Below are 22,500 nucleotides of genomic sequence, written 5' to 3' on the forward strand. Positions count from 1 at the left end.
GTTCCAATCTATCCGTCTATCTATATAATGTCATTCTCTCCATCCTCCAACTTCTTACTCGACGAGAGAGGTAAACTTCACCCCCTCATCGCTAAGACCGCCGGATTCAGACTTTTGCAAACAACCCTGGTATTAAACTTGACGGAGACTGGGAGGGGTAAGAGTGGGATTAGGAGCTGGGGATTTGGTTGAGACGAGGCACGGAGGTAAGATGAGGGGTTCAATATTTAGATTACACTTCTGGATAACGACTTGAAGCTTTGGATATGATGTGATGACAGAGTGTAGGTTTAGCCCATATAACAAGACTGAAAGGTGAGACAAGGATAAGTTAACTGTTCGATGCTTTGGATGCGGCTTCCAGAATGACTTGTAGCGTTGGATATCTCGAAATTTTAGGAGGTAAAATAAGGAAAATACGACTGAAAGAGTTGGATAAGACGATAAATAAGGGATGAGGATTTGCGTAAGATTTCTGGGTTACGCGAAAGTGAGAGGAAGGATAAGGTGTCTGAGATGGGTAAGGTGGATAAGGATTAAGTGCTGAATATTTGGTTAACCCTCCCTGGTTTGAACACGTAACCTCTGCAATCCAAGGACAATTCCATTTTATTCTCGCCATCTCCAGACGGTTAGTTTAGGACAGAATTTTTGCTATTAAGAGGTTAAGTATAGCCTCCTTTAACGCCTTCACTATAATCGGTTTCTCCCAGACCCACTAAAATCGTCTGGTAGAAGCCCCCCCCAAAAAAAATACTGAAAAAGTCAAAGGAGAGGGTAAAGCTTTGATCAGGACGCGAATGTAAGAAATAAGTCGGACATAAACCCAGTAAATTCTGTGACGTTTTTATTGGTTTATTCCTGCTACCGCTAGACCATTATTTCCAAAGATTTCACCACGCTCAAGTACTGAAGTAAAAGTTTAAGGCTGTATCATACCCCCTCCATTTCTGAAAGTTTCCCCTACACTGAATAATATCGTCTGGAATTATTTAAACTGAAAACTGTGTCACTGGATTGAAGGGATTAAGGGTTGAGGATCTGGATAACATTTTTTGGGGGGTCGTGACTCAGAGGGCTGGTTAAAACTTCCGAAATGAGATAATTATAGATTTTTCTCAGAGTGTAAATGGAAAGTTTACTACACGAAGTTGGCTCTGAAGTTACGACTTACTGGTTGAGGTAGGATGCATTTCATTTAGACCGAAGGGTTTGGATGAGACGAATTAAGACTTGGACGTGCGGATAACACTAACAATAAGATTAAAGTGTTTGGATGATGCTGATTAAGACTTGTAGGGATGGATGACACTGACAGTAAGATTAAAGTGTTTAGGTGATATTAATTAAGACTTAAGAGGAATCGATGGCTCTCAACAATAAGTTTTAAAGTCTTTGGATGACACTAAATAAGACTTAGAGGTATTGTGTGACACTAACAATAAGAGTACAGTGGTTTGATGATACTAATTAAGACTTATGAGGTATGGATGAAACTGATACTAATTAAGATTTATGAGGTGTGGATGAAACTGATACTAATTAAGACTTATGAGGTATGGATGAAACTGATACTAATTAAGTCTTATGAGGTATGGATGAAACTGATAATAAGACTGAGTGTTTGGATGATACTAATTAAGACTTATAGGTATGAAAGACACTAACAGTAATATTAAAGTGTTTGGGTGTTACTAATTACGACTCGAGAATTAATGGAGGACTAACAAAAAGACTGTTGTGTTTGGATGAGACAAATTAAGACTTAGAAATTTGGACGGCAGCAAGACAAAATTGACTGAATATGGCAGATTAAGACTTAAAGGAATGGATTACACGAACTAAAGGATTTGGATTATACAAACTACGATAGGGTTATGGATAGCTCGACGTCTAAAGGGTTCGGTTGACAGATTAACACTTAGAGATATGGATAACGTTAAAATAAAAGCTTTTTAAGGCAAATTAAGACTTGCAGGTATGGTTAACGCTAAGACTTAAAGTTGGATAAGGCAGTTTAAGACTTAGAGACATTTATAATACTGATAGATAGATAATAAGGTGTGGATAAGGCAAATTAAGACACTAACAGTAGGAGTAAAAACATAGGGTGAAGCGAATTAAGACTTACGGTAACACTGAGACTGAAGAGCTTAGAGAACACTGATACAGGTTAAAAGGTTGGGATAAGACGGAAATTAAGACGTAAATATAAGATTATCCCTGACATTAAGACAAGAAGTTGGAATGGGTTAGTTAACGAAGGGTGTGGATGCGACTGATGGGTTATGGATTATTGATAAAGCAGATGAATTAAGAATGAAGAGTTTGGATATAGTTGATTAATAATGGGCGATGGATTTGGATAATAGTGGTTAAGAATGAAAGGTCTGGGTAATACTCATTGAAAGGGGCTTGGATAACACGGAGTAATTAGGGAGTGAAGGGTGGATATAGTTTTAATTACGAATATTGAGTTTGGATAAGAGAAATGATAAAGAACAAGGGTAATTTCTGTCTGTCTGTCTGTCTGTCTGTCTGTCTCTGTCTCTGTCTCTCTCTCTCTCTCTCTCTCTCTCTCTCTCTCTCTCTCTCTCTCTCCTGCCTAACTTCTACTCTCACTAAAAGCCTCCTGACATTATCGAGAGAAACACCACCACCACCATACCATTATACCACTACCCTGCCATGCCATAATACCACACTTGTACACCATCATACCACTAACATAACACCGCATTCGTAAACACTGAATAATAATAATAATAATAATAATAATAATAGTAGTAGTAATAATAATAATAATAATAATAATAACCAGTAGTAGTAGTTGTAGTAACTAGTAGTAGTAGTAGTAACAGCAATAGTAGTAGTAATGGTAGTAGTAGTAGTAGTAACAATAAAAATAATAATCGTACCGTATCCTGTGGTTTATTAAGGCTCCAACATGCTTGTATGCGTCGGCCTTTGGTTATCTAATGGTGGCTGTCCACACTGCTCGATCTCTGGCAGCTCCCTGTTCAGTCTCTTATCCCTGAGGTCACAGTATATGACCTCGTTCCGGGCCTATTTTGGGACGAGGTCATAGAGTGTGATCTTAGGGATAAGGGACCGAACCGTAATAACAATTAACTAGCACTTCCCTACCACACAACCATACCACACAGACACATCACCGTGCTACACCACCATACCACACTAATACACCAGCATACCACACCTCCATACCACATAAATATACCACCATTCCACTCTGACACCCCAACATAATACAGCAGCATGACTTACTGTAGTGAGCTTCGTTCCCTGGGAAAAGGCAGTGTATTAGGTTTAACCACAGGGGACATCCATGTGGGTCTCTCATTACTGGGTTAGTATTTAAGGGAGATCGGGGAATAGGCGTGGTTGGGGGTACGGAGCACGGATCCCTGGTGACGCACTGGCAACCTTTGTAACCCCTACATCCATGACACAATTTCCTTTTATTCTTGTTGCTGTAACGCAATTTTATGAGTTAATGAAGGTGGAGGGTCTGCTTCTTACTTGTCCTTGGCTCGTATTCCCATCGGTTAAGGAAGCTCCCAAACACCTCTTCCTTAACGATGGATTTTTGGATATGTGTGGTCGGGATATTATATTCCAACTAACAGTAGACGGTTATATTCAGCCGAGTGAGTCTTAAGAAGCATAAGGGAACTAAGTACAGGATACCACTGTGCCTATGAAAAGTTTAAGAACAGGTCGTTGACTCCGAAGAGAATGGTATTGTTACACCCATGAACAATATCCCGGAACTGACACAAGGATCTGACGTTATAGCGGCGGGTGTTCTGGATGGATGACAGTGTATTCCTTTAGTGATTGATTCAGAACGCGAATGACGTACGTTACTGCGCGCCGTTTGTTATCATCCATCTTTTGCATGAGTATTACACCGAGGCTGAGGTGAGAGTCGTCTGAGTAGAGGGAAAAGCAAGGTAAGGGGAGAAGTGCGTTCTATACTGCGGCCACAAGTATTGGTGCTGTTGATAAAACATCCTTCAGTGTTTCCAAGTGCAGTATTTATTTTTATTTTTAATTACACAGAGTTCGTCTGTCGCAAGTAAAGTAGTAGTATTAAAGAATCGTACCAAAAGCTCTTTTAGAACGTATAGCTATTGTAGTAAAGAATTTTACAAAATTTTAAAGGGCGTCAAGTTATTTAGTAAACCCTCGATTATCGGACCTCAGTTTTACTGCTTTTGGAGTTAATGGACAATATCAGAAGTTTCCAAGGCATTTGCATGTAGTCTGAACTTTGGTCCAAGGCCGTTATTTCCAACTATTCTTGCTACATGTACCCCAAAGTACTTCCAGCAACACGCCCTTTTATTCTGAATTGTTATCCTAATCAAATAAAACGCTAGGCGGACGGAGCTACAATTGATAGACTGACTACTTAATTAACTGTGAAATATTTAAGTGTAAAAACTTGTTCCTCACTAATATGAAAATTCGTTGGGCGTCTATCACGTGCTTAGGAACTGCTCTCATTTTTTTTTTTTTTTTTTTTGACTGCGCATTTCATTATCGTCGTCATTAAATCTGCAAGGGCAAAACTAAGACTTTTTCTCTGGTTTTCAGTGTCAGTGGCAAGATTGACTGATTATAATGATATCGTCGGGGTGAGTCGCATTACTGTACTTATATACTACCACTACCATACTTACACCACCACTACCATACCATATTGCTTCATCGCCACTTCCATATCACAATATTACACCACCATCATACCAAGCTACTGCATCACCACTACCATCATACCACACAACGAAACCACCACTACCATCATACCACACATTTAAACCACAACTATCATACTTCGCTACTAAAACACCATAATCGTATCACACTAGTACACCGCCTTCATACTTTACCATACCACACCATCATACCACACTATTGCACTACATCGTATCACACTAGTACACCACCTTTATACTCTACTGTACCACACTACTACCACCACAGTACTCCACCATTACCGTACCACACTACTACCACCACAGTACTCCACCATTACCATACCACACTACTACCACCACAGTACTCCACCATTACCGTACCACACTACTACCACCACAGTACTCCACCATTACCATACCACACTACCACCACAGTACACCAGCATTACTACACCACATTACAACATCCCAGTACACCGCTTCTGTACTCTGCCATACTACTGTGCTGTTACACCCTTATACAAAATTATATGTTAATTAAAGGTAAAACTGTATGGAAGAGCTAGTGTCTACCAACCCAGTATAATTAATTCCCAGTGGACAGCTGATGTGGCAGAAGTGACAGGCATCGAACCCATGCCTGACGAATAATTGATTGAAGTTCAGATGGATACTAAATTGAAGTTCATTTTAGATGAGAGAAAGATTATAGAGGAGTGAAAAGAGGTGAGGAGGAGTAGGTATGGAATCAGGAAAGAATTATAGATGAGTACGTTATGGAATCAGTAAAGATTATAGAGAAGGTGTGGAATAAGGAAAGGATTGTAGAGGAGAGGAAAGAGGTAAGGAGGAATAGGTATGGAATCAGTAAAGGATTATAGAGGAGTGAAAAGAGATGAGCGATGGGAAGAGGTGAGACTGTTCCCTCTTCACGTCCTCTCATCCCTTCTCATCTCAGCTCAACCTACCTCACTTCACCTTACTCCTTCCCACCTCACCTCACCTCACCTCACCTCATCTCACCTCACCTCACCTCACCCCAGCACAGGCTAACACAACCCTACCCCTCCGTCCCACCCCATCAGTTTCATCACCTCTCCGGCTCTCATTTCACACCTCACTTCCCTTTGTGTCCTGCCTTTACACACTCACTCCCCCCATTCTCTCTCTCTGACACACACACACACACACACACACACACACACACACACACACACACACACACACACACACACACACACACAGATAGCCAGAAATAGATAGACAGATATCCTGGAAACTATACATGACAAACCCTCTCATACGCCATCCCGAAAGTAAAGGGAAGCAACCTAATGGAATCACAGCCTCTCATCTGCCATATTCAGTATAATGGACTAAGCCAATTGAAACATCCACAGTAATGTTCCCCTGATCACTCTGCAATTTACCCCAATGGCCGCACTTCCTGTCTGTATAGTTCATTGACCGCGAGCCATTCATTCCCTACAGTTCACTTCATTCTACTTGGTTCTCTTCTGCACATGCTTCTCACTCTATTTGATACTCACATTTCAGTGGTTCAGTCTCTCACGCCATCCTTCCACTTTCTCTTTGGTTTCACTTTCGTCCTGCTCAGTCCGTTTCCAGTGTGTCTAATCTTCTATAGCAGTGGATCATCGCCAGATTTCTCCGTATGACCAGAGCGCTCTAACTTATTCTAATTCAACATCTCTTTCTTACCATATAATTTCTGTCTTCATCAGGGCATCTCACCCCATATGTATATTTTAGGTTCATTCTTTACAACACTTATACCGTTTTTATTCCTAAGGCAATAGGATCCATATCACACCCTGTGCAGCTCAGTCGACACCAATATACCTCTCTAAACTATATACCTATCTTCGATTTAAGACACTAACATCTACTTTCACACGCTTTTCAGTGCCCCTGTTTGCCCCTCCTCCTATCCAGTGGCTTAAAATTTCATGTGCTATGTCCACCCCAGTTCCATAGAACAATTCGGCTCATCTGTATCATCTCTCGTTCGACTTACTTTCATTTATTGGCGTTCTGTCCTTCTGCTGTGTTCGATTACTTAAATTTTGTCTCACTTTCACTCTTAGGTTTTCCCCTCATAAACTCAGATACCGTACGAGTTCCTGAGCTTCCCCTTTCAAGTCTGCAATCAGTGCTGTAACCCAAAAGCAACTAGAAAGCTCCCAGAGCTCGTACCTCCGCTAACGCCCAAAAATTATTGCTGTAATGAATCTTTTCTATCTTTTCAACCAAACGAATGCTTTTACGGTCTCACGTAGTCATTTAGTTTTACAGCATCAGTCTGTTAGTCAGTTAATTTTGTGGTCTTAGTCTGCCGTGTTATATAATCTTAGAGCGCACAAACCTGCACCAACGCTACTAAGATTTATTAGTCATTCCTGCATCTGGATCCGGATCAACCCCAAAATCTAATCAGCACTTCTGGACCCACTGCCTACCTCTCCACCTGATTTCACTGAAATCCAGAAACTAGTTTTTGAGATGTACAATTTAACTAACGCATGGATGAATACATAACCTTCGCCCAGTTTCGTTTGCAGAAGTAAACACATGTAGACAGAGTGCAGACATTGCAGATGATATGTTGCGATAGACAACTGCTAACTGGAGCACTGGGTATAATTATGTACGGTATAGATACAAATACCATTTTAAAAGAAATACTGCAATTGTCGTTAAACTGACAGAGACAGATGTATGTATGTAAGACGTTTCGTTTAAACAGGTTAACTAATACCCATACATTGGCGTTATTCTGGGTCGTTGCTACAGTAAATCACCCTGTGTAATATCCGTACATACGGTACATCTGCAGCCAACATATATTAACTCTTGTTTTCTGGGACATCCATGTAATAGGAAACAGCAGGAGGGAATATTGCACTGTGTGGTTTGTGATAGTTACGTGGGTGGACAGAGGAAGAGGAGGTGCGCCAGAAGTGAGGTTGCAGAGTTAGGTAATATGACGGAGGGAAGGGAGAAAGGGTGCCTGAGGTGAAGTGGGGCTAGTTGAGGTGGGTCTTTGTTCTCCAGGGTATATATATATATATATATATGTATATGTACTTGTTCATATATTACACACACACACACACACACACACACACACACACACACGATCATCTGAAGATTAGCCACGCAAGTTACTCTCGGGGTGGCCGATCGTCATGTGAACGAATCTGGGGTGGGTAAATTTTGTGGATAAGAGGACCAGAGTTCACACGCAAATCACTGAATGGTATTAAGCAATCATAAGAGCTACATAAAGACAGCATGGATGCAAACACAACTTTTTAAACGCCTGCCGCCAACATGTCATGTGGTACAATGACTTATTTCATAATCCTTTGAATGCTAAACATAACACTGCACAGTAACCGGCATAAGTCTTTTATATGTAGATTAACAGAACTGTACAGTGTAGAAATATCATTATCCACAATTATTTTATCATTCTAGGATGGGTAGAACTATTTCTACAGTAACATCCCTTCATCAGAAAAACAAAAAGGGAACTGCCTAACACTAAACGGGGAATCTCAGCAACACATCCCTCCCCCACCCAACGCTACAAACTTCCACTTCAGTAATTTAGTTGCAGTGTGTCCATTCCACTGGTTTGTTGGGGATGGTGGTGGAGGGGGGGGGGAGCTTCACTGGTGGTGACACACACCTGCAACTGTGGCGTAAGTTGTTCCACTGTGGAGGGGTGCCTTTGCGCCATGGCACCGATACTGCCTGGTGCCTCCCGTGCTCATATATACAAACGCCCATCAGCTCCCAATCCTATGAAAGGGGAATGTTGGATCGCAGGAGGGGGGGCAGTTTTAACTGGTAGTCTACCGGGTTCACATTCAGATGAACTTAGGGCTACAACATGCAGTACTCTATTGCTAGAGGGAACGTAATCCAAAGGAGCTCTGGCCAGGAATACATCCTAGCTTTTCTGTCATTCTTTCATTACTCCATGCCTCTTTTCCGCATGTACAGTATGTATTCCATTACATATTTCCATCTCATTCGTGGTTTTCACTTTATTCTTTCGTCGACTTTGCTTCTTTAGACTTTGTGTTAATAGCCTTCCATTCTCCATTCATTGTAAATTAAGTCCTCTGTCATTAGTTTTCATCACATTAACGTTCCTTTCTCTTCCTTGCAGACCGCCTTCAGTGACGTAGAAAAGAGCACCGTTGTCCGAATCGTTGCCGGGTGTGAGAGGAACAAAGACAGCCACAAGCAACAAACACATTAATTTTAGCAAAGGTGGACGTCTGGCGTGAGGGGTTTGTAGTTTGTGGTGTGCGGGGATATATTGAGTGGTTGTTGAGGAGTTAAGAGTGTATGGTATCATCAGCAGTAGACATAAAGGTGTAGTGGTGCGTGACAAGGTTGTGCTGGTGTTGTGACGTGGCGGCCGTGCGTCGCGCCACTGGCTGAGGGAGTAAGGGTCGTCGTCATGAGAGTAAGGGGACACCAGTGAACGTGATGGAGGAGGAGGGGGAGTTGTTGGGGGAAGGGGAGGGGATGCTGAAGGCGCGGGAGTGTGTGCGACTGCAGGCGGCGCGGCGCAGTCTCACCCGCTGCCATGGCATGGACGAAGAGCAGGAGGACGGCGAGCATCACCCATGTCTGCCACAGTCTGACCCTCGACCTGACTCACCGGGCACTCCGGCCGAGGAGGAGGAGGAAGGCGGGACGGCACTAAATACTACCCAGGACAAGGACGAAGAGGCCAGCCAGGGAGGCAGTGGCAGTGGGAGTGGCAGTAGAGAGAGTAGCCAGAAGAGCAGCCACAAAAGCAACCAGGTGGGCAGCCGTGGTGGTAGCAGCCGCAGCCGGAGCAGCGCCGGGGAGGAGGAGGGTGGTGAGGGCTATGATGACCTGTCCGCGTCCATGAGTGTCATCCGCATGGAGAAGTTTGCCTTGGAGCAGCGTCGAGTGTCCCGCATCCTCCCACGCTGCCTTCACCGCACGTTTGTGGACAAGGACGTAGAGCAGCTGTTCCAGGCATACCACGAACGGCAGCGTCGGGCAGACCTGCACATGCTGCTGGCTGCCGGAGCCACAGCCGGGGTGTGCAATGTGGGGCTCAGCCTGGCTGCGCGCCCCACCGACCTTGGTCCGCCGGCTGCCCTGGTGGCCCTGGTCATGCTGCACTTACTGCTTCTGTTGCTGTGCCGCCGTCACGTGTTCCCAGAGAGGTGGTGGACAGTGCTGCCGTACCTGGCGTGGGCGCTGGTGGTGGGCGGTGTGGGTGTGGTGGCGGGGCTGGGTCCACCCTCACCTCCGCCCCGTCAGGCCCTGCTGTGGCTGGTACTACTACACTTCCTGCTGTTCGTGGGTCTCCCGCTGCGACTGCCGGCATCCCTCACCCTCACAGTACTCACCGCTGCTGCCCACCTCACTGCTCAGGCCCTCATGGCTCACCACACCCTCCTTACCACCATACAGGTCAGTATACACACAACTTATCCACAGTATTTTACTGGACCTGCATTCATTGAACTCGGATGTAGATAGGCATCTGAACTTTTTGTCTCATACTTGGCATTTATCTTTCATGGTCATAATTTGTTAAGATAATCTTAAATGGCTTTCTAAGTTATGTGCATAAAGGCATCATTATTTCGTTCGTGTGAAGGCATATACAGAACATCTTCCTAGGGCTACGTGGGGCACAGAAATACAGACAACGACTGTTTACAAAAATAAACAGAGAAGTTGGGAGATGAGGTGAAACTGTGACATATACTGTAGTTTAGGCAAAGAGTGTGTGGTGGTGTGTGTATAGAGTGATGTCAATGTGGGCAAGTGTTGTTAGTGAAATGAACAGTGGGTGTGGCGGCGTGGTGTGGTCTGGCACGGGACAAATGCCACAGTTGTAGACAATACTGCCCTCTGGTTTCTTGTCGAACAGTTGTGAAACTCTAACGGATTTATTTTTTAGCCTGACGAAGATTCCTAACTTGTTCCAGCTCAAGTATAGTTAGACTGGAGGTTCTGTTTGATTAGTAGTGAAAGGAGATTTATTTCCACGTCATAACTAAGACTCATGGACTTCCATACAAAAACTGCTTAGTATTCAAGTCGTGGGAGTGCTCCAGTTCTGTCAGGTGAAAGCACAACAGTGTGGTGACGTATGTTTCAGGCAGTCAGTTCATGCTGATGATAACTAACACAAATACATCACCTGAGGGCATTTTAACATTCATATGCACCTGCTGCCGTACCGATATCCCGTCCGCATCTTTTCTCTGCAGTCATGGGCAAGGTTTTGTTGTGGCCATACAATCCTTAAGTGAAGCAGGCCAGCCCTATATGTGGATGATTTACGGACTGTCAGTGGCTGGGTGATATCAGTAGCACTCCCTTGTGTGGTGTACTGCTCCTGATGTGCGTGTAAGTGTAGGCGAACAGCTCATAAACAGATAGAATCAAAGGCCCCTCTGTCTGTCTGTCTGTTTGTCTGTCTGTCTGTCTGTCTGTCTCTCTCTGTCTGTCTCTCTCTCTCTCTCTCTCTCTCTCTCTCTCTCTCTCTCTCTCTCTCTCTCTCAGTAAACATGTGTGGTGCAGTTGACTACTACTCCGTCTTCCCCCACACACTGTACACAACATTCTAGCAGACTGACCGAAAAAATCTCTTGGGGTTCATTAAGCCTTAGTGAAGAGGATCAGGAGCAGAAGAGCGAAGGAGGGAGAAGGGAAGGGGAAGAGAGAAAGAAATTGGTTGAGAGGGAGAGAGAACGAAGAAGAGAGATGGAAAAAGTGGTGGAGAGAACAAGAGAGAACGGGGAAAGAAGCGGGTGGAATATAAGTGGAGAGAGAGAGAGAGAGAGAGAGAGAGAGAGAGAGAGAGAGAGAGAGAGAGAGAGAGAGGAAGTAATAGGAGCAGGGGTAGGCGTGTCCCGGATGCCGCCTGCTGACCGGATGTTTCATAATTATATTCTGTAAAAACTTTAAAACAGAGACGAGGGTAAAGGTAATAGTCTTGTTTTGTTTTCACTTGACGGAACTGGGACACCCACAGCTTGAATACTAGCGAAGTCGTAGTTGCGTTAAATTCAGTCTTGTTATGTGAGGTAGGAATGAGTCTCCTTGATTACTAGTGCAATCCTTCCTTCGATCAAACTACACATGACTTTCCTGTGAGTTGAAAGGGGTTAGGGATATTTGTCAGGGAAAATACTAAATAAACGCGACAGTCATCTTGAATCCAGCCACTTCTTTCATGTAAATCACTTTCACGTGAATGAAGTCCTCTAGCGTTACTGAAATACAGGTCTAGAGTTATACCGACATTGAGAGGGTTACGGCTGCCAGTATTAACACAGGCTTTTATGATCCACTTTGCGATAAATGAAGCCTTTTGACATTAGCTGAAATGGAATTCTAGATTTTTCTACATTAAGAGGATTAACTTACCGTATGTGAGGAGTGACTGAACTGAACGAACTAAAATAACTATATTGCCTGAATTCATATTAATTACACACACACACACACACACACACACACACACACACACACACACACACACACACACACACACACACACACACACACACACACACACACACACACACACACACACAGACGCCACAACCCCGCAAGGGGTGGCCGTTTGTCTCGAGTTAGTTATATACTCGTAAATTCAATCCTAATCAATGACTCCACTTCAGGTGCCGAACAAATGAGGGAGTGGTTGCAGCCCATTTTTCCCGCCAGATCTCGTTAGCATGGCTCGGTTTCAGTTGTTGGTTCTGAGTTGGTGCAGAGGTGGTATTATTGCATCTGTACAATTTTGAGCAGTATTTCCCAAAACAGTTACGAACCCCCACATAATATTTTGAAAAGTGTTCTGGTCTCCGAAGATTGCATCAGTGGGTTTCCAGAGTCATGGCTTACTGCCCCTTTACTAATCGGAACGCAGGGTACATAAAGACCCACAGATAAATCATATATTCGGTAGTCTTCAGCCAAATAATATGGACCGAATTATTGTAGGTATTCGGAAGGTCAGGGTAGTTAAATGTGACCATTTGTGTACAGTGAGGGGCGTAAGTTCGTCTAATATTCCACCGATTCTGCTTCTAACTGCCCTCTGATGGCGAATATTACCAAACTGAGAAAGGTTTAGTGTTGAGTAGTTGTGATGGATTTTTAAAGTGAAGTTTATAACCGTGGCTGTACACTTGGAAAGGAGAGAGAGAGTGTGAGAGGGGAAGAAACAAAGGGATGGAGGAGGTGAGATGAAAGGTGATCGGAGAGGTATGGAAGAGAAACAGCCTGGAAAGGACCATTAAGATGATGCTGTTTGCTCTCCTTTGTACTCCTTTTAGAGAGGGTGTGGGGGAAAAGGAGAAGGGGAAAGAAAATAAGGAAGGGAGGGGAAAAATGATGAGAAGAAAACAAAGATAAAAAAGGAAGGAAGGAAAGATGAAAGTGGTAGAAAGAGGTGTGGGAGAAGGAAGCAACGGAAGGGGAAGAGCTTGAGAAAGAGGTAGGAAAGGGAGGAAGGAAAGGAAATAGGTTGGGAGGAGAACAAGGAAAGGGGGAAGGAGGAGGAAAAGAGAACAAAGACGTGTGGGAAAAGGAACACACACACACACACACACACACACACACACACACACACACACAGAGGGAGAGAGAGAGAGAGGAAGTGAGAAGGAAAGCAAGCAGGCAAGGAGAGAAGAGAAGAAGGATGAAACTGGGGCCAGGAGAGAGAGGAAAGGAAGGAGGGTGAAAGAGAAGAGAGAAAGGAAAGAAGGAAATGAAGGGAAACAATGTGAGAAGGGAAGTAAGAAAGGGAGAAGGAAGGAAGAGAGCATGAGAGGGAAACACAGAAAAGGAGGGAAGGAGGATGAGATGAAGGAGGAAGGGAAAGAGGGAAGCAAAGGGAGGCTAGAAGACGGTGAAAGAGATAAGACGGGGATAAAGATAAGAATGAAGGACGGTGAAATAGGAAGAAGGGAAGGAAAGGAAGTCGATAACGGGATAAAGAAAGGAAGGAAATGAAGTGAGGGAGGACAAAGGAGAGAAGGAAAAGAAAGTAGGAGCGGGATATAATAAGAGAGGAGCATAGAAAGAAGGGTGAGAGCGAGGGAGGGAGGAGGGAGGCAGAGAACAAAGAGAGGGGGAAGGAAGAACGAAAGCGAGAGGGGGATAAATAAAGGCAGGAGGGAAAGTGGTAAAGAAAGAAAATAATAAGAGTGTGAGAGCGGGATAAAGAAAGAGAGGATGGGTAGTAAGAGGGAAAATGAGAATGAGGGGGGAAGAAAGAGGAAGGACGTGAAGGAGAGAGGAGGATAAAGAAAGATAAGAAGCAAAGTGTGAGAGGAACAGAAAAAGAATGAGGGTGAGGTCGGGATAATGGAAGGAAGGAAGGAGGGTGACGACGAAAAAAAGGGAGGGAGGGGAGAATTGAAGGTGGAAGAAACAAAGAAAGGAAGAAAAAGAGAAGCCAGAGAGCACTAAAGGAAGGAATGGAGGGAAGAAGGGGAAAAGGAGGGAAAGAAAATTGAAAAATAAAAGAGAAAGAGATTGAGAGAGAGAGAGAGAGAGAGAGAGAGAGAGAGAGAGAGAGAGAGCTGGAACGTAAACAGAAACCTCTACATAACCTTAATCGCAGTATCCTTAAGCACTCACAGATTTTTCCAGCCAAACTCATCCACTACTTCAATCCGACCACTTCTTTTCTTCTGACGTTTTTATTCAGCTCAAGAGGCATTTTTCGTACTGGAGGGGTTAGATATAGGCTTCATTAACCCACTGAATCCTGGAGGTCCTTTGTAAGTTGAATATAGAGTGTGGGATTCATTGCAGCCAGACAGATCCCTACCCCATTCAGCTCAGTTGATGGTCAGATGTAGTCTGTTTAGAGGGTCGACTTTGACTAATAACCAAGGAGATTCATTCGTCGGCTCAGTTAATGGTTAAGTGTAGTCTGTTTGGAGGGTTGATTTGACTAGTGATCAAGGAGACTCGTTCCTGCGTCATATTTAAGGCTTATCGATATTCACGCCTTTACGACTTAAAGTTCTCCTTGTTGGAAAAGCCAAGTTCCGAGAGAGAGAGAGAGAGAGTGAGAGAGAGAGACCATAACAATTTGAGTACATTATTAAATGTAGGTCAGGTATATGCATGTATCACAGTGTTATATAATTCTTATATAATATTTCACTTAAAACAACATGGAAAAAACAGAGGGAAAATAACGATGGTCTCTTTTCCGTCCATCCATTAAAAAAAACAAAAAAAACAGGTATTAATATTGCATCTTCAGGTTTTAATTCCTTTCTCAAAAAAGGGGGAAAAAGTGGTGCACGTTCGTCAGTCAGAGTTAATTTACACATGGGCTTAAAAATGGGTAGAGAACTTTTGCTCCACTATGCTGTGTGCTGAGAGAGAGAGAGAGAGAGAGAGAGAGAGAAAGGAAGGTAAGAACAAGCTGAGATAGAAAGATGTGGAATTTTGTGCGTCAGAGAGAGTAGGCACCTACTCGTATGGGAAGGAGAGAGAGAGAGAGAGAGAGAGAGAGAGAGAGAGAGAGAGAGAGAGAGAGAGAGAGAGAGAGAATGACGTATATTTATGCGTGAGTGTGAAGCAGATATGTAGGAGAAAGAGGGGGGATATATTTGTGTGTGTGTGTGTGTGTGTGAGAGAGAGAGAGAGAGAGAGTTTGTGTGTTGTGTAATCAGTGCTCTTATCATTTTTCCGGGTTGGACTGGAGCGGAAAACCCTTCTGATAGAATGATAAAAACAGGCAGATATTTTTATGTCCGTATCATTAGTAGTGTTCTCCAGTGTGCATAGATTTTTCTGTTTGGTTTACACACACACACACACACACACACACACACACACACACACACACACTCACACACACACACACACACACACACACACACACACACACACACACACACACACACACACACACACACACACACACACACACACACACACACACACACACCGCTCGCTGGTGCAGTGGTAACGTTCCCGCTTGCCAACTGGTAGACGGGAGTTCGCGCCTCGCTCAGGTTGCGAAAAGTTTCACTGACGAAGTGGGTGGTTACTGTCCCCCTTGAGCAAGGGGACGGGTGTGTGCGTGTGTGAAGGTCACAACCTTGCCCTTAGATCGGACTATATGAGCTCTCAGCTCCCTTCCGGGAGGGTAAAAGCTGACGATAACGACCATCCAGAGATCCTGACCGACCCGGTGAATTACACACACACACACACACACACACACACACTCTCTCTCTCTCTCTCTCTCTCTCTCTCTCTCTCTCTCTCGGTACTTCAGGCACGAATAAGGCCTCTTTAGTCTGAAGTTGTGATGTCAGAGAATGCATCGTCTTAGTTCATCTCCCCCGGCCCTTGAGACTCTGATTACTCAAGATAGGTAACGTGACACCAAGAAATATTGCTGAAAATGGAGCCACGAGAATATTGGGATGTGATGAAAGAGTGAATGGTATGCTATTGAAGGGAAGGTAATGGTATACTCCGTCCACTTTGACCTGGCCTAATATTGCCATCTCTCCGCTTTGAATGCTGAGTTATATCGAGACCTGACATTATATTATGGTGAGAATTGCGAGGAAGTTTTTTATATTCTGGTACGGAGCTACGTGAAAAAGCTTGAAAATCACCGAAAAGTGTTATGACAAGGATGTAGTGCCGGAGTACTGTCTTATTCTGCAGGTGAGCTACGGGAAATAAACAATGAAGTGACGAAAATTTCCGCGAAGTGAAGGTAGACAAACTGTAAGGTAAGGTATCAGCATTGAACCATTTCACGAGAGCAGCGGAGCGGACCCCATCAGGACTCTGCTTTACTGTAGTCTGTTTGTTTTCCTCTGGCGGAACTGGACCACTCCCACAGCTTGGATAACAGGTCGTGGTTGCATGCAGTTCGATGAGGCTTTGTTATGAGATAGGAATGAGTTCCCTTGGTTACTAATCAAATCCACCATCCAATATGAATACGCCTGACCATTGACCGTGCTGAAAGGGGATACGGAGCTTTGTCAGGTTATAACACACAGTATAGTATTAAGGCCAGGATGTGCGCAGAGTACGTTGCATCTTTACCAGGAATTTTACGAGATACGGAAATGGTAGGGAAGGAAGGAGATGGAGGAACTCCGTTGGAATAATCCAGAGTGGAGCCAGAGGTAAAAGTTTGAGAAAATAGGTCAGCTTTATCTGAGGAAGAGACAACAACAAAGCCATCCAAGTATGAAAGACGAGGAAAAGAGGAAGAAGTAAAACTTGGTGGAGAGGTTTTGGCCATGTGCCACATAGGACGGGCAAGGCTGCAGCTGGAAAGATCACTGTGCGTGCAGCGGATGTAGTTGCATCGGACAATGCTGAGAACTAATGCAGTGTTTTTTTTACTAACTCTGTCAAAGAGCGCTCATGATTCAAGAATAAATAGGTGACAGTACCTTTTGAAAGTCACTTGTATGGTGTGGATAAAAGAAAAAGTGTAGTTAAAGCTAGACTCTGCATCAGTCAAAAGCGTAAGAAACAGTGAAAGTTGTGTTTCATTGACCCGGTGGATAACTTTCGTGAGACGGAGGAAGAAATGTGAGAAGTTGACTAGGGATGAGGTGAATGACTGCAGGCGTTGAGTGTGTGAGGGGGGGGGGCCTCAAGACAGCTGAAAAGACCTCATATGACATCGTCCAGGTGTTTGAATGTATAGATATATTGACAAGATTGCATAGGAAGTACAACTAAAAGGAGACACATTTGTATATTCGTAGTTATCTGTCGGGAAATATCCTTTTACGATATAGCCTACTAAAGGTCTAATCAGAGTGTGTGAGAAAAAGATTTACAGGAGAAAGGTCTTCCCCTTCCCACCGCTCTACGGGTTACGAGTAGTAGCTGGAAAGAAAAAAGACCATAATAATTGTTGTCAAGAACAGTGCTGATGTTTTTTGTTTTAAAGCATACAGTATATGGATGTAGAATATTGGGTCTAAGAATATTTTATACATGTTGATAGGTTTATTGTTAGGTAGGTAGAAAAAAAAAAAGATTAGAGGACTGCTGGTGATAATACGGCAGGTTCGATCCCGGAGTGCAAGGAATAAATTTCGTTAAGTATTCTCTGCTCTTCCATAAGGCATACCAACATGACATAAGAACACACCCTGGAACATTGAGCTATATTTATAAACACTGTTAAGCTTATCTCGTACATACCATTACTCGTATATACAATACGTTTGCCTTCTTTCATACAGCTAACAGCACTACGATGAAATCAGAGTGAATATTATAGTATATACGAAAAAAAGGTGATGATATTTAACTTACAAATACTTGCTTACAATTAACTTATAAATAGCCTACACACACACACACACACACACACACACACACACACACACACACACACACACACACACACACACACACACACACACACACACACACACACACACACACACACACAGCCATTGTAACACCTTCACTCTCACATGCACGCTTTCTCTCTACAGACCTCATAGTTCTTACATGGCCAGCATGGGGTGGGGTTAATTTTGGCTGGGGTATCGCTCTTCTTTCGGGGAGGTTTGATTTTGCAGTGGATCTCATACACACCGAGAGATAAAAAATAGTAATGTAAGTAGATAAATGGATGGATAGATAAACTGGTAGATAAGGCGCTGTAAAGGTGGGTGGATGGGTAGGATAGTAATAGGAAAGGATGGATTGATGGCAGAGAAATTAATGTATATATAACCTGCTTTAAAGATAGATAGATGGGTAAGGTAATAAAATAGATAGATAAATTGATGAGTAGACAAGTTAATGGCCATATAACTTCCCGTACAGACTGATGGATGGGTAGGCCTAGTCGGAAAACACCTGATAGATAGACAGAATGATAGACAGACTACATGCCACTCAGTTCCAGTCCGAGTGATGGAAATGTAATCCCGTTATTAATCAAGGTAATTGACTTAGAGGTAACAAATTCCGTTTTTCATTAAAGGTTTATATAATCCGAAATGATGAATGGGGGGAGGGGTACTTATTTAAACCCTCGTCATTGCAAATTAATTAACTACAACTTCCATTAGTCCCTCGTAATAGCCCTTCTGGGACGGCACTGAGCCTAATTATAAGGTTTCGAGCGTATTTGTATTTAATATTTGAATTGTCGCGCCTTTGGACTGATCGTTAAAACCGTTGGAAACCGTTGCGTGTAAATTTTTGAAGTGGATAGATTGGTCGGTATGCATTTTTTTGTCTTTAACATGGCCTAAAATTGCCGTCTCTCCATCTGAATGCCGACTTGTAACAATAGATTAACACTAGAATTTGGTACTAGTCACGAATAAGTGCTATGGAAAGGATGTAGTCATAGTATTGTCTTCTTCCAGCTACTGAGATACGTAATTCAGTCTGCAGAAGGACGAAAATCTGGGTCAAGTTGAGGTGAAAAGAGTGTAAAGAAGAGCATGTGGGAGGGCGGCATGCACGGCCGTAGTGATGACGATGGATTGTGATGTAGAAGCTTGGAGGCGATATTATTATTATTATTATTATTATTATTATTATTATCATTATTATTATTATCATTATTATTATTATTATTATTATTATTATTATTATTATTATTATTATTATCATTCCACATCGTTTCTCACGTAGTGGAATCTTGGGTTAGGTCATGTCCGGATGTCCGTTCGTCCGTATCTCAGAGACAGTTCGTTGGAATTTTCTTGTATTTTGTATGATTGTAGGGCCGTATAGGAGGCTGATGCCCGTCATTTCGAAATTTTAAAAAATCCAAGGTGGTCGACTTATGTCCAGTTTTCAAGTTTGGAAACTTCAAGGCCAAATCTATTATTATTATTATTATTATTATTATTATATTATTATTATTATTATTATTATTATTATTATTATTATTATTATATTATTATTATTATTATTATTATTATATTATTATTATTATTATTATTATTATTATTATTATTACTACTACTGCTACTACTACTACTACTACTACTACTACCACCACCACCACCACCACCACCACTACTACTACTACTACAACTACTACTATTTTTTACTACTACTACTACTACTATTTTTTTTTTCTTTCGCGGACCCTCTAGATGAACTTTTGGATTGGTTGTCTGGTAAGACTGATAGATGTGGGTCTCTCTCTCTCTCTCACTCTCTCTCTCTCTCTCTCTCTCGATTTCCGTATTCCAAGCGCAGCAGCATCCGGGGAGAGAGAGAGAGAGAGAGAGAGAGTACTACTACCCCACGACACCCCCTTCCTATCCCATCCCCCCGTTTCTCACAGGATCTTACCCCCCCCTCCTCTCTCCTCTAACCCCCTCCATCTTACTCTCCCTCCCTCTTCCTCCCTTTCAGTTCCCCTTCTCCTTCCCCTTTCCCTTTCTCTTCCCCCTCCCCATCCCCCTCCCCATTCCTCTTCTCCCCCCTCCCTCCGCCCTGTCCCAGCTTCCATAAATCAATACCAATTTCGTGCTTGCTCCTCCCCTCCTCCGCCTCCCCTCCCCACCCCTCCCTCCCCCAACTCCCTCTGTCCCTCTTCTCCTCTTAAATTCCTGCCTCCCCCCTACCTGTCCTCCCCTACCCCTTGTCTTTATCCCCTATCTCTCCTTTCATTTTTCCCCTTCCATCTAAATTTCTCACACCCAATCCTTTCCTTCTCAAAATTCCTTCTTCCACATACCGTCCCTCCTCCCTTTGCCTCTCTTCCCTCTCCTCCATTCTTTCCTACCCCCTCCTTTCTCTCTCCTCCCTCCCTCCATTCCTCTCCTTCCTCCCTCCACCCCCATACCCTCCATTCCCTCCTTACTCCACTCCCTCTTCTCTCCTTCCCCTCTCGCTCATTTTAAATCTTTCCTTGCACCTACCCTCCCTCTTCCCTACCCCCTGTCTCCCCTCCCCCATCGCCTTTCCTCCCTTCTCTCCCCTCCCCTCTCCTCCCCTCTCTCTTACCTCTTCTCCCCATCCTTTCGCGCTTCCCCCCTAAATCCCTTCTTTTTTCTTACCTTTCCTACTTCCCTACTCTTTGCCCTTATTTCCCTTCTTTCCTCTTGGCCTCTTCCCCTTTATTTCCTCTCCTCTCACCTCCTATTCCGTTCCTTTATCCCTTATTCCCTATCCTTCCTTCCTTTGCATCCCACCCTAATACATTCCTTTCCCCTCCTCCTCTTTCTCATCCATTTTCTTTTTCCCATATCAACCTTCCTTCCTTCCCTGCCCCCTTCCGTTTCCTCGCTGCAACCCTCCTTCCCTCCCAAACCCCATCCCCTCCTTATCCTCTACTTCCTCTGCACCCCTCCACTTCATTCATTCTTTCTCCCCCCTTTCGTCGTACCCTGATCTCCATCCCTCCTCCACTCTCTCTGATTTCTCCATGACTATCTCCGTTCCGTCCTTTCCCCCCCCCCTCCCCTACTTCTCTCCTTTCATTTCCACGGCTTCTACCCCCAACGTACTTCCATCTCACCCTTCGTTCCAAATATGACCTTCCCTCTTCCCATACATTTTCCCCATCAGCCTGTGAACACCATATTTTTTTTTCATACTAACATTAATTTATCCAACGATTCTGTACAATTCTAACGATGAAGACGTAAAATCTGTCTACATTTAACCATGAAGAAAATTAAAATCCGCATCTAACCCCTCCGGTTGGAAAAGTCTCTCGTAAGCTGATTAATATCGTCTGGAGACAGCGTGTATGAAATATGAACCCCTTGATTCCGCTGACGTCCTTTTTTGATGTATTATTTCTGCTACCTGGTAAATGTACTCAGTGGAGGAGGGACTTGAGGAAATCCAGGTGTTGTGTTATCCTTCATTAATCCCTCTTGCTACTAAATGCCACGGAAAAAACGTTGTCTGGAGATACCAAAGCAGGTAAAGACGTCATCGTTGTGAGGGGGTTAACTCATTCCCCGCATCCATGCCCCGTTTATCTGTCTTCCCTGGTTCTTATACGGGAGGGAGACGGAGGTAGGTAGGTAAGGACTAGCGTGTGGAGAAGGGAAGGAGGAGAGGGGTAGAGAAGAAAAATGTGATGGAGGAAGGGAGAAATAGAATGGAGTGTGGAGAGGAAAAAGAGCAATTGGAATCGTATTAGAGACGAGGGAGAACAGAGAGGATTGGGAAGGGAGGGAAGGAGAAAGAAGGAACATAGGGATGGTTTGGAGAATGAAAGAAACAGATAAAGAGAGGAAACGATTGATGAGTAGGGAGGGGGAAAGAGAAAAATAAAGGCCATGGCAGGAGTATGGATGAGAGTGATGGAGGGGGAGGGAGAATGGTGAGGGGGTGGGAAATGGAGAGAGAAGAGAATAGGTGGGGGTGTGAGGGGGGGGGATGGGAAAGGGAGGGAAAAAGAAAGAAGTTGTGGGTGTGCGAGGGAGAGGTGAAGGGATGGGAAGGGGAGTGAGGAAGAAAAAAAAGGCGGGGGAGTGTGGGGGATGGGTGGGAGAGGAGGGAGGAGGGATGGAAGAGAGGACGCTGGGAATGCTTTGTAAACACGCAGAAACAATGTGTGTGCGCGCTTGTATTTACTCACTTGTATTTACGTAGTTGTAGCATATACGATCTGAGCTGGATTCGTGTTGTCCTGTCTCTGTACCTACATTTATCGTGTGTGTGTGTGTGTGTGTGTGTGTGTGTGTGTGTGTGTGTGTGTTTACTCCTA

The 22,500-nt window shown here is 43.7% G+C and overlaps 2 protein-coding genes across 2 annotated transcripts in view; both read left to right on the plus strand.

Annotated features, from left to right (window-relative positions):
- The window catches only part of LOC145413281 (uncharacterized), a 114,049-nt gene extending 105,028 nt beyond the window's left edge, over positions 1 to 9,021 (plus strand). Inside the window, exons 13-14 of the mRNA XM_080283010.1 lie at positions 4,624 to 4,664; positions 8,929 to 9,021. Coding sequence (XP_080139136.1) covers positions 4,624 to 4,664; positions 8,929 to 9,021 — 134 coding nt within the window. The remainder of the gene's footprint in view (positions 1 to 4,623; positions 4,665 to 8,928) is intronic.
- A 233-nt stretch (positions 9,022 to 9,254) lies between these two features.
- LOC145413282 (adenylate cyclase type 3-like) overlaps positions 9,255 to 22,500 on the plus strand; it is a 186,824-nt gene continuing 173,578 nt past the window's right edge. The window contains exon 1 of the mRNA XM_080283011.1: positions 9,255 to 10,220. Within this exon, the coding sequence (XP_080139137.1) occupies positions 9,255 to 10,220 (966 nt within the window). The remainder of the gene's footprint in view (positions 10,221 to 22,500) is intronic.

This window comes from Coenobita brevimanus, chromosome 95 (genome assembly GCF_032717465.1).
Source record: "Coenobita brevimanus isolate Jiangsu-jjx chromosome 95, ASM3271746v2, whole genome shotgun sequence".
Lineage (NCBI taxonomy): Eukaryota > Metazoa > Arthropoda > Malacostraca > Decapoda > Coenobitidae > Coenobita > Coenobita brevimanus.